This window comes from Vombatus ursinus, unplaced genomic scaffold (assembly GCF_900497805.2).
Source record: "Vombatus ursinus unplaced genomic scaffold, bare-nosed wombat genome assembly UNPS02015024.1, whole genome shotgun sequence".
NCBI classification, from domain to species: Eukaryota; Metazoa; Chordata; class Mammalia; order Diprotodontia; family Vombatidae; genus Vombatus; species Vombatus ursinus.
Window position 1 is genome coordinate 1,146,337 of NW_020954802.1, and position 11,765 is coordinate 1,158,101.

An 11,765-nucleotide genomic window follows, 5' to 3' on the forward strand; every position below is an offset into this window, starting at 1 on the left:
TCCTCTCTTCTATCTTCTCCCCTCACCTCACTTCTCCTCTCTTCTCTCTTCTCTTCTCTCCTCTCCTCTCCCCTCCCTTCCCCTCTCCTCTCCTCTCCTCTCCCCTCACCTCACTTCTCTCCTCTCTTCTCTCCTCTCCCCTCACCTCACTTCTCCTCTCTTCTCTTTTCTCTCCTCTCCCTCATCCTCCCCTCCCTTCTCCTTTCCTCTCCTCTCTTCTCTCCTCTCCCCTCACCTCACTTCTCCTCTCTTCTGTCTTTTCCTCTCCCCTCCCTTCCCTTCCCCTCTCCTCTCCTCTCTCTTCTCCCCTCCCCTCCCTTCTACTTTCCTCTCCTCTCTTCTCTCCTCTCCCCTCACCTGACTTCTCCTCTCTTCTGTCTTCTCTTCTCTCCTCTCTCCTCACTTCTTTTCCCTCCCCTCCCCTCTTGTCTTCATTTGGATGGTGTTCTGGACTCTTTTTCTATTCTGTGCCTTCTTTTCTGCTTTCCCTCATTGAAGCCTTTGGCTGCTTCTCCTCATGGAGGGATATCAACCAAGTGAACAGCTCCCTCAACTTTAGCTTGACTGGAACTGTTCTTTTACTTTCCAAACAGTCCTCAAGAACAGTCTATGTTGGTCGAATTCTAGCTAAGCAGCATCCTTGAGGACAACTTCTGTGTTGGGGGGATTAATTTTCCTTGTCCCTACAGCAACTTCCAAAGGGATAACACATTCAAATGTTTGCTTCAGCTGTTTCAGAACCTATAATTATTTATGCCAGTGCTCCGATTTGTGACTAATAAGTCAGTTGACTCTTTTAAGAGTTTCTATAAAAAAGCGTTTTCATAGAGTCCATTGTTGTCAATAGGCAGCTTAAAAACAATACCCTAAATCAGTGGTGTCAAACTCAATAGAGAGGGTGCCACGAATCTGTACATAAAGATCCCTGAAGTTGCCTGTTGACCTCATTTTAAAGTGTAATGTTATCTATGTTTTATTATATTTTTAAAAACATTTCCCAGTTACATTTTAATTTGGTTCAATGGCACTTGGGAGTGTTGTGGATCAATGGATCACATACTTGACACCTCTACCCTAAATATTTAATTTAGCATTTAGGATTCACGCTAATTCTAATTTTTGTATTATGTTACCTGTATCTCGGCAGTAAGCCTGTATCTGGTGCATGTTTTTAACTTTTGTTTATATGGAGATGGTGTCTGTCATTCAGGGGATCTGCATTTGTCTCTGCTATCACATCTTTTCTATTTTTAAACCCATCTAGAGATAAATTGCTTGATAATGATTTAGGATGTGAATTCATGTAACAGGTCATGAGTTTAAAGTGAATGTGTGTATGTGTGTGTAAGCCTGTACAAGTGAGAGAAAGAGAAAACAAAACAACATTAGGAATATAGATGTTTGGTCATGGGTGGCTTAAGTGCTGTATAAAGAAAGGCAGACTTTTCAAAAGACAAAAAGGACTGATTTGCAGAAAAAGACAAGTATATCTCCAAACTATGGGATGGCCCAATATGTCAAATGTCCATATTACTAGCTAGATATTGCAAGTTCAGATTCTTGATTGCAGAGTAGATCACAGCCTTCTGCAATGAAATGAGCAGATAGCAGGGATAAACTGATCAACAGCCCTAGAAAGTTGAAAAAAACCCTAACAATTCTTTTAAAAAATTATGAGCTAGAAAGAAAAAGGTAAGGAGAAAAAAGAGAGACTTTGTAGTGCTATGTCATTTTGAAGAGAAATGTGTGGAAGCAGTAAGTGAAGAGGTCTCCTTCTAGAAGTTTGGCAATTAGAGAGGGAGAGAGATGGATTATTTTGCCCTTCTGTTTCCTTGGGTTTTTGGTGTATGTGGGTAGGGTGTTTGTATTTCAGCATAGGGAAGACCTGAGCATGTTTGTAGAGAAAGGGAGTAGTAGAGAGGGAGAAATTGTAGACTTGAATGGCAAGAACTTCAGGGGAAAGGCAAGTTTAAATTGAAGGAAGAGCATTGCATAAGCCTGAGGATGTAAGGGAGTTTAAGGATGACAGCAGAGGTTCCAAAGGATGGAAGTGTAGCAAATGCCTCCTGGGAGGGGATGTGGGAAGACAGGGACACTAATGCATTGTTGGTGGAGTTGTGAACTCATCCAACCCTTCTGGAGAACAATTTGGAACTATGCCCAAAGGGCTATAAAACTGTGCATAGCCTTTGACCCAGCAATAGCACTTCTAGGTCTATACCCCAAGGAGATCAAAGAAAAAGGAAAAGGACCTATATGTACAAAAATATTTATAGCAGCACTTTTTGGGGTGGTAAAGAATTGGAAACTGAGGGGATGCCCATTAATTGAAGAATGGCTGAACAAGTTGTGGTATATGAATGTGATGGAATGCTGTAAGAAATGATGAAGGGGACAGTTTCAGAAAAACCTTTGAAGACTTATATGAACTGATGCAAAGTGAAGTGAGCAGAACCAGGAGAACATTGTACTCAGTAACAGCAATATTGTAAAGATAATCAACTGTGACAGACTTAGTAACAATGATCCACTATAACTCCAAAGTTAGCTACCTCCAGATAAAGAACAGATGAACTCAGAGTACAGAATGAAGCATATTTTTTCCCTTTATTTTTCTTGCTTTTTTTTTTAACATGGAAGATATGGAAATGTTTGCATAATTTCATATGTGCAATGGGTATCATATTTCTTGCCTTATGGAAGGGTTGAGGAAGAGGTGGAGGGAGAGAGAGAATTTGGAACTAAAAATAAAATCAAAAGAAACAAAACAAAAGCCTCCTAGAATGTGAGATGCCATCCATATCCTAACCTGTGCCCCTTCTATTTTTAACATTTTTGCCAGGTGATCTATCAGAGTGCCAATGACAAGGTCACAGTTATTGGAGCTGGAGTTACGCTCCATGAGGCTTTAGCAGCTGCTGTGGAACTTTCTAAAGAAGGTAATATATTAAGAACTAAGAACTGTATTACACACACAAAAATATTTTAAAAAGAATTATGTTACACATCTGAGTAAAGATAGCAAGACTTTGTACCTGAATTGGTACATGCCCTGGCTGATCTTTTTATTTTCACTTCCCTCATTCCCTAAATATCTGGCTGTATCTCTTAGCCCCCTTTCTGGTCTTTCAGGTATTTCTATCCGAGTAATTGACCTATTCACCATCAAACCATTGGATCAAGCCACAATCCTTTCTAGTGCCAGAGTAACAGAGGGGCGTATTATTACTGTAGAGGATCATTATAAAGAAGGTGAGAAACATTTTCACTCATGTTCCTGTCTGAAGGACTTTCTGGTAAAGTGGTACTGTGTATGGGAATGGTACTATAACATTAGGGTCACCAAAGCAAATAATGGAATTTCAAGGGAACAACATAAGAGATAAACCTCTAGCATGTAAATGGTCAGACAGAAAGTCTAGAACTAACGCTGATTTTGGAGACTGATTAAAACACACTAATTCTTTGAATTAAAAAAATGTTAAACTGGGCCCAGACGTTTTCTCATTGATCACTATTCTGGAGACTATTTGTTATACCCCCCACACCTAATAGGTTATATAGAGTGGAGATTTCAACAGGCAAAGTAGAATTGCTCCTAGAATTTGAAATGCCACTTACATAGTAACCTCTGTCTCTTCCATTTCTAACATTCTCGCAGGTCAGGGGTGGGAAACCTGTGGGCCTCGAGGCCACATATGGCCCTTTAGGTCCTTAAGTGCAGCCCTTTGACTGAATCCAAACTTCACAGAACAAATCCCCTTAATAAAAAGATTTGTTCTGTAAAACTTGGACTGTATCAAAGAGCTGCATTTGAGGATCTAGAGGACCACATGTGGCCTCGAGGCTGCAGGTTTCCCACCCGTCCCAGGTGATATGTCAGAGTGCCAATGAGTAGTCTCTGTAAAGGCTGAGAAATTTTATAGTAGTGTTATCAAGCCAACTTGGGCTCTTATGACTTTGTCCTCTCTTTTCTAGGTGGTATTGGGGAAGCTGTGTGTGCAGCTGTTTCTGGTATGCCTGGCATCAGTGTTCATCAGCTGGCAGTATCTGGGGTGCCTCGAAGTGGAAAACCTGCAGAGTTGCTTGATATGTTTGGTATTAGTGCCAGATATATCGTAAATGCTGTGAAATCAATTGTGGCCAGCTAAAAAAAAAATCAGCATTGTCAGTTTTAGTTTAAGAAGTTGACATCTTTGTGGAGTTTTTGAAGTCACAGTTTCAAAGGTGTAGATTTTGTTGTTTTTATTTGCTTTTTTAAGGACCAGGGCAGGTAACACGTTTTCTGTTGATTCTTCAGCAGCTCTAGGCTCATTCATTTCTGGTTAAAGTGTTTACTGTGCATAGAAATGCTGCAATAACTTTTCACTACATAGTGTATAAGTGTTCTGATAAGAAGTCTAGAAGTAATGGGAGTTGGGGGGAGAGAGAGAGGAGAGAGAACCAGTCTCTTAAGTAGATGTGCATTCTTATTTTATTTGTAATTTCTAAAAGTGTGAATTTGTGCGTGCACACTGAACAGTGTAGATGGCAAAGAAATTCTGCTATTCTTTTTTCCCCAGTTCAAACTTTCTTAAAACACTAGCATACATGTAACTTCCTGAATAGTAGACTAATGAAGTTGCCTCTCACTTTTCATAAACTGTTTGCCTTCATTTCAGGTCTAATTTTCTGAGGCCATAAAACAGGAATGAGAGCTTTCATGATGCACGGCTTCCCTTGCTGTATTCCTTTTGCCATATTCCTTCTGTGAGGAGATTATACAAAACAAACAAAAACCAACCCATTAGTTCTGATCCATCTCTGCCATCTTGTGGTTTTTATGTCTTGTGAGCTCTCCTGTTTCACTTTCTAAGTGTCCATGCTAAGACTACTTACTTAATTATAGAAGCACACTTGAGGACATGAGTCAACAATAAAAAGCCATTAAACAAGTGATGTTACTTTATTGTTTTGGAAACTTTTCATTCTTGATTTAGGTCAACTTTCATTTTCATCTCAAGTGGATGTTTCTACCGGAGAGTAGAAAAACGATGTTTTAGCAATTGCTAATCAAGATTTTTTTTCTTTAAAGCCTGAAAGAAAAAGGGGTTTTTATTTTTTTTCCAAAAAGTTAAACTGAATAATTGTTGCATATTTATAATGACCTTGAATGTCCTTCCATGTGCCTCTTTGAAAGTGGCATATACATGGTAAGGATCCATACTATTAAGCAGTGTTTTGATTGAGCACAGGACAAAGGTGGAACCTATACCCAGGATTTTCTGACTCTAAACCTGGTCACTCTATCCACCATGCTCTGGCAAGCCATGCTGCCTCTCATATTTAAATAATGCTCTCCTGGTTTTTTTTTTTCCCTATGCCCTTTGGTTCTTGTTAGTATTTTCACCTTGGGCCCTACAGTTGGTTAACTTTTAAAACCAAGGATACATGAAGGTTGGCTACTATTCTAAGTAGAACAAAATGTGTACATGTATAAAGCAGATGTAGCCATATAATTTTTGGGCAGCTATGTGGTGCTGCAGTGGACAGAGTGCTGGGCCTAGAGTCAGGAAAACTCCTCTGAGTTCAAATCTGGCCTCAGACACTTACTGGCTGTGTGACCCTGGGCAAGTCACTTTACCCTATTTGCCTCAGTTTCCTATCCGTAAAATGAGCTGGAGAATGAAATAGAAAACAATTCCAGGGGCAGCTAGGTGGTGCAGTGAATAGAGCCCCGGCTCTGAAGTGAGGAGGACCTGAATTCAAATCTGGCCTCAGACCAAACACTTGAGCTTACTAGCTGTATGACCTGGGGCAAGTCACTTAACCCCAGTTGCCTGGGGGGGAAAAAAAAAAGAAAACCACTCCAGTATCTTTGCCAAGAAAACCTCAAAAGAGCTCATGAAGTTGGACACAACTGAAGAACAACAAAAAACCATATATTTAAGGTTTGTAAAGTTCTTGACATACATTATTTCATTCGACACTCACAACAACCCTTGTTTAAAGTAGGTGCTTTTTATTTTATAAAAGAGGAAATTAGGGGCAGCTAGGTGGCACAGTGGATAGAGCACCAGCCCTGACTGAGTTCAAATCCAACCTCAGACACATAACACTTACTAGCTGTGTGACCCTGGGCAAGTCACTTAACCCTGATTGCCTCACAAAAAAAAGAAAAAAAAGAGGAAATTGGAGCTGAGCTTACCGAACTCATTTCCCAGCCTGGTCTTGTTGACTCCAGTGCCAGCACAGGATATTCTACACTAGGATTCCTTTTTTCTAGCCCATTAAAGATATTCTTCTTTCTCAAGTCCAAAGCTGTTAAATGATAAAGGTTGTTATGAATAACATTTTCAAGGAATTCACCAACAGCCTCAATGGTGGCATCTGCGGTTATGTTATTTACTGGAAGCAAATAAGACTCCTTGTGTTTGCTTGTGCAAGCCTTGCACAACTTTAGTTCAGCCATCTGTGGGAGACCAGTTAAGGTGAAGATAAACTAACTGTTGTTGTCTTAGAAGAAATGGGCCGCAGAATGGGTAACTCAACTGTGTACAACTCATGTTGGCTCTGGCAGTAAGAGTGTTCATCAGTGCCCACCCAGTTTTAGGTGCTATCAGGTCAGGGAAGACAGACTACGTGAGAATGGGTTGTTTAACTCAAGGAACTCACTTGTTACCTTTGTAAGCAATGCTAATGGAAGACTGGGTGAAAGCCCACACTTTGCTTTCCATTTTATTCTTCCAGAGACTTTCTAATTGGGAGGCAGGGTAGGTCATTTGGGAAATAAAAATGACCAAGGCTTCTGAGGGAAGAATGGGCATGAGCTATCTATCTGTTCCATAGGTATGGGGAACAGCTTTCTCTAGTTTGGGCAAGATGCCCCCAGACCTTGCTCATTTCACCTCTAACCTGACTATTCATTGAGTAGCCAGGATTCAGGTACTTCTTCCTAGCTAGCTGAAATCTCGAAAGATATCTTGGGGTTTACAGGCTAGATTTCTTTCTTAAGGACCATATCTTAAACTCAAATCACTCTGGCTCTCATTGATCGGCCAACAGTAGGTCCCAGGCCAAGCCCCACTTGGCCATTGTTTGGGCCCTGATTGGCTCAGAGTAAATGTACAATTGTTTCTGTTTTGGCTAGAAACCCCGAGGGTCTTCCCCTCCCAGATTGATTTTTTTTTTTGGACTAGGTCATAGGTTCCCAAAGTGGGCAAAACCACTCCTTGGGGAGTGCTGGAAGGATCCAGGGGGCAGTAGTAGCTTTGGGTGCAAATTGGGGAGGTGTTGAATTAAAATAAGGGGGCGGTAGAAGCATGAGGAAAGAAGAAAATTTTGAAAAACCGTTCATACATGTTTCATCTGTTGTGTAACCAAGTTAAAGTCGTAGTAATTACATTATTTTCCAAATAAACACAGAAAATATATTATTTTCCAAATAAACACAGAAAATACAAGCTATAACTGATCAGTGGTCAAGTCTGCCAACAGGTCTTAGCAAGCAAGTGTTGCGAATTGTCAAGAAGTCCAGCATTCATCAGCAGGAATGTGTTCCATGTAATGACTTGTTTACAACATGATACTTTATGGTTACATGATATAATAGTGCATCATCAAAATTTCAATGCAGGAAAAACCCCACAAATTTACAATAAATTATTAAATTTAAGATGTGTCATTTAAAACACACATATATATGTTTTTGAAATGATGCAAATTTTAAAAAAGTTAAAGGATTAAAGAAAGATTTCCAGGTGGGTGTTGGGTAATTTTTTTTCTTTGAAAAAGGGGCGGTAGGTCAAATAAATTTGGGAACCTCTGGACTAGGTAAAAGAGGCCATTCTCTGCCTTATATCTTATCTAGCCTTAATCACTGAATGGGCATTGCCTCAGTCAAACTGAGACCTGTTAAAGACCTTAGCTTAAAAAGGCCAAGGTCTCTCATTGCATCCTGGGCCATCTCTAGTCATCCTGATCTCTATCTGGCCACTGGACCCAGATGGCTCCCAAGGAGAAAATGAAGCTAGTGACTGAATAGCCCTCCCTCACTTAAATCCAATTCACTAGCATGTCATGACATCACCTCCCAGATGTCCTGGTTCTCTTCCAGAACAAAGGATAAACAACAACAGCTGTGACCTAGGGTGGACCCATTTAGTCAGTCTCTCTTGAACCTTTACCTATCTCTGTAGGCTTTGTGAAAACAAAATGAAATGGATGTGATGGGTTTTTTTTTTTTTTGCAACAATCTGTGATTTCATCCATGTGGTGAATTTCTGGTGTGGAAACTCCACAGATTAACAAGGGAGAGAAGAGAATGAGCATTTATTAAGCCCTTCCTATGTGCCAGGTGCTTTACAAATATCCCATTTGATCCTCACAACAACCCTATGAGGTAGGTGCTATTATCTTCTCCATTTTACAGTTGAGGAAGAGGTTAAATGACTTGCCCAGGGTCACACAGCTAGTAGTATCTGAGGCCACATTTGAACTGGGTCTTCCCAACCCTCCACTGTGCTAGGCAGCTTCTCTAGCAGAAACTCATTTGTTCCTTAATAATCTTACAGGCAACTTGGCAGAGTGAATTGAATACTGGACCTGGAATCAGGAATCCCTGAGTTCAAGTCCCACCTCAAACACTCGGTTTCCTTATCTGTAAAAAGGAGAATAATAATTGAACTTATGTCAAGGGATTGAGGTAAGGATCAGATGAGGTAACGTATGTAAGATGCTTTGCAAACCTTATGCAGAAGTCTGAGCTCTCTTTAAGGGGTTACCTAGAGCACAGAGAGTTTTGTTTTTGTATCTGTTATCTCCAATGTCTAGCACAGAGTAGGTACATAATAAGGGCTTGTTGATGGATTTGATGGCTATACAGCTAGTGTGTTAGAGACCCTCTTAAACTCAGGTCCTGTGGAGTCCTAGGACAGCTCTCTAGCTACTGTCCCCCACTGCACCAGTGTTGTGGTGCATCTCCCCTAAGTGAGATGTTCTGAGATTCCTTTAAGAATTTGGCCCCATTCTGCCACCCTCCCAACGGACGTCCACTCCTCTAGTGGGGTCAGCATCCTTATCCTTGTGATCCTTCTCTGGGGAGCCTGGCAGAGGGCCCTATCCTAACTCCTAGGGGGTCGGGGATCTCTCCAGAAGTTACAGTCAGCATGTCTCATCTGGGCCTTGGATCACATACTGCCTGAATCTTTTTCCTGTATATGCTATAGTTTCTACAACAACCACAGGGTCTCTCACTTGCACGGGGTCCCCTAACTCACCAGCCCCCTTACCCCGTTCTTAGACCTCATAATAATCGGGCCAATTATACTAGCACATCATGAACCCCCAACCCAAGGGGCCAGGGCCAAGGCTCCGGCTATCCTACAAATGCGCCCCTCCACCCTACCGTCCGGGGCTTCGTCCCCACCCCCCAACGAGCTTGGTCTCGCCCCAAACAGTCGCCACTCGGGGGACTGCGCAGGCCTCCCGCCAGCTTCTGGGCCCCTTTCCCACCCTCGACTCCTTCCCCATCACGTCCGACTGCCGGGGGCGGGACAAGGCCTCTGAGGCTGGTCCAGACCTGACGAAAATAGGGCCGACACTGCGGATAGACCATCGCACCCAGCGAAGCACTGCGGCATTGCGGGGGAGGGAGTTGGGTGGGCCAGAGAGAATGCGTTTCTAATTGGTTCCCTCGACGGCGGCCTTCACCAATCGGTTTTCCTGCTCTCCGAAAGGTATGCTGGGGGGAATGGGGCGAGAGAAGGGGGCGGGACAAGCGAGCTGGCGAATCAGTGGCCTCGATGTGGCCCGAGGGGACCGTTAGGCGCTAGTGGAGTTTCGAACTACCGCTCAGGCTTGAACGGGCTGAGAGAGTGGCTGCAACGGCTTCGGGAGGTATGCTAGTATGTACAAGTAGGGAAAGCTAGCTCCAGGCTAGCCATCCCACTTGGCCCACTCTTTTCCCGAGCCTGAACAGTATAAGGAAGGCGAATCTGGCCCTTCAGCCTTGGGTGGAGCTCCAAGGGGGGGGCGGGGGAGGGGGCGTGGCTCACACCCTAGCTCCGCGCAAGCGCACTAGCGAAAACCGCGGCTGCAGTCCACGCGGCTGCGCCGGCTACCTGTGGCTGTCAAGTCAGTCCGCCCACGTCTGCCTAGGCTGCGGGTTGGAAGGCTTGCCCCACCCAGGTAAGAGGAAAAGCAGCCGCGCAGCTTCTTTTGGTCTGACATTCGGAGGCCCTCATGAAAAGGTAAGGCGGCAGATTGGGGCATGAGGGGGGCATAGATGCTTGTTAATTGATCCATAGCCACAACCTCGTCCCAGCCTCCCCACCCAAGGTGGGGTGGGTTCATAGCACAAGAGACTCATTTTTCTCATAAAACCTCCCAAACCATGAAAACAACTGGATTGGACATTGGCCTGGATTGGCACAGTGCCTGGCACATAGTAAGTCTTAATAAATGCTTGTTGACTTTTATTTACCAACAGCCTCCTTTTTCGAGACCTCCCTTCTCTCTCCACCCCCCCCCCCCCAGGTAATATTCCTTCCCTGAGACGTAGAAGGAAATGGCTGGAAAGTTGCAATCCTCTTCAATCTCTATAGCCAGCAAAATCCTATCGTCTTTAACCTGTAGCTGCCAGTCAGTCAATAAGCATTTATTAAATCCCTACTACGTGCAAAAAAAAAAAAGGCAAAAGGCTCAAGGAGATCACAATCTAAGGGGGAGAGACAATAAGTAAACAAATATGTATAAATAAGCTGTATACGGGATAAATAGGAGATAACAGAGGGAAGGCACTAGAATTAAGAGGCGTTGGGGAAGGCTTCCAATAAAAGATGGAAGCCAGTAGCCAGAGATGGGAAAAGAGCTTTCCAGGCATGGGGGATAGCCAGAGAGAATGCATGGAGCCAAGAGATGGAGGGAGGCTTCTTGTTCCTGGAACAGCCAGGAGGTCAATGTCTCTGGATCGAAGAGTATGGGAATGAGGAATAAGAGAAAATGTCAGGTAATTAGATGTAAGAAGCCTGGAAAGGGAGGAAGGAGCTAGTTTATGAAGGACTTTGAATGCCAAAAAAAGGATTTTGTATTTGATCCTGGAGGCATTTGGAAGCTTCTAGAATTTGAGTAGGAGAGAGTGTTACGGTCAGACCTGCGCTGTAAGAAAATGTTTTTAGTGGCTGAACAGAAAAGGGATTGCAGTGGGGGCAGCAGATATACCAGCAGGCTATTGCAATACATAATGAGGCCCTGCAACAGGGTGGTGGCAGTAGCAGAGCAGAGAAGAGAGCATGTCTAAGAGCTGTTGCTAAGGTAAAATCTACAGTCCTTGACAACAGACTAGATATGGGAGGGGTGAGAGATAGTGAGGAGTGGAGGATGACTCCTAGGTTTCAGCCTGAAAGGCTGAGAGGATGCTGCTGCCCCCTACAGTAATAGGGAAGGGAGGAATAGGGAGGGTTTGGGGGAAAGCTAACGATTCAATTTTGAACATGTTAAATTCAACGTATTTAAGATGTCTACCTGGCATTTGAAGTGTCAAGATTGGAGGTCAGCAAAGGGATTAGGGCAGGATAGGTAGATTTAGGGATCCTCCAGGTAGAATAGTAATTAAGGGGAGGGTTTAGGGGGAAAGATAATGATTCGGGCTTTTGAATATGTTGAGTTTAAGATGTCTACTGGCATTTGAAATGTCAAGATTGAAGGTCAACAAAGGGATTGGAGGAGGATAGGCAGATTTAGGGATCCTCCTGGTAGAGATGGTAATTAAGGGGAGGGTTTAGGGG

At 43.2% G+C, this 11,765-nt stretch overlaps 2 protein-coding genes and 1 long non-coding RNA gene across 6 annotated transcripts in view; 2 read left to right on the plus strand and 1 right to left on the minus strand.

The window, feature by feature from the left end:
* TKTL1 (transketolase like 1) overlaps positions 1–4,934 on the plus strand; it is a 36,504-nt gene extending 31,570 nt beyond the window's left edge. For both annotated transcript variants that reach the window (XM_027845774.1, XM_027845773.1), the window contains 3 exons: positions 2,843–2,939; positions 3,133–3,252; positions 3,979–4,934. In XM_027845774.1, coding sequence (XP_027701575.1) covers positions 2,843–2,939; positions 3,133–3,252; positions 3,979–4,151 — 390 coding nt within the window. In that variant the 3' untranslated portion in view covers positions 4,152–4,934. The remainder of the gene's footprint in view (positions 1–2,842; positions 2,940–3,132; positions 3,253–3,978) is intronic.
* LOC114030880 lies at positions 4,927–9,696 on the minus strand. The gene is made up of 3 exons (XR_003567682.1): positions 9,493–9,696; positions 6,188–6,300; positions 4,927–5,075 (listed from the first exon to the last, which is right to left on the minus strand). It is a non-coding gene; the product is annotated as an uncharacterized LOC114030880 (long non-coding RNA).
* A 78-nt stretch (positions 9,697–9,774) lies between these two features.
* The window catches only part of LOC114030876 (protein bicaudal D homolog 2-like), a 45,211-nt gene continuing 43,220 nt past the window's right edge, over positions 9,775–11,765 (plus strand). Inside the window, exon 1 of one of the 3 annotated variants that reach the window (XM_027845771.1) lies at positions 9,775–9,876. Coding sequence is in view for 2 of the 3 variants with exons in the window: in XM_027845770.1 (XP_027701571.1) it covers positions 10,222–10,229 (8 nt within the window). In the remaining variant the exon portion in view is untranslated. Of the gene's footprint in view, positions 9,877–10,072; positions 10,230–11,765 lie in introns of those variants that run through there. The other 2 variants (XM_027845770.1, XM_027845772.1) reach the window with 2 other exon arrangements.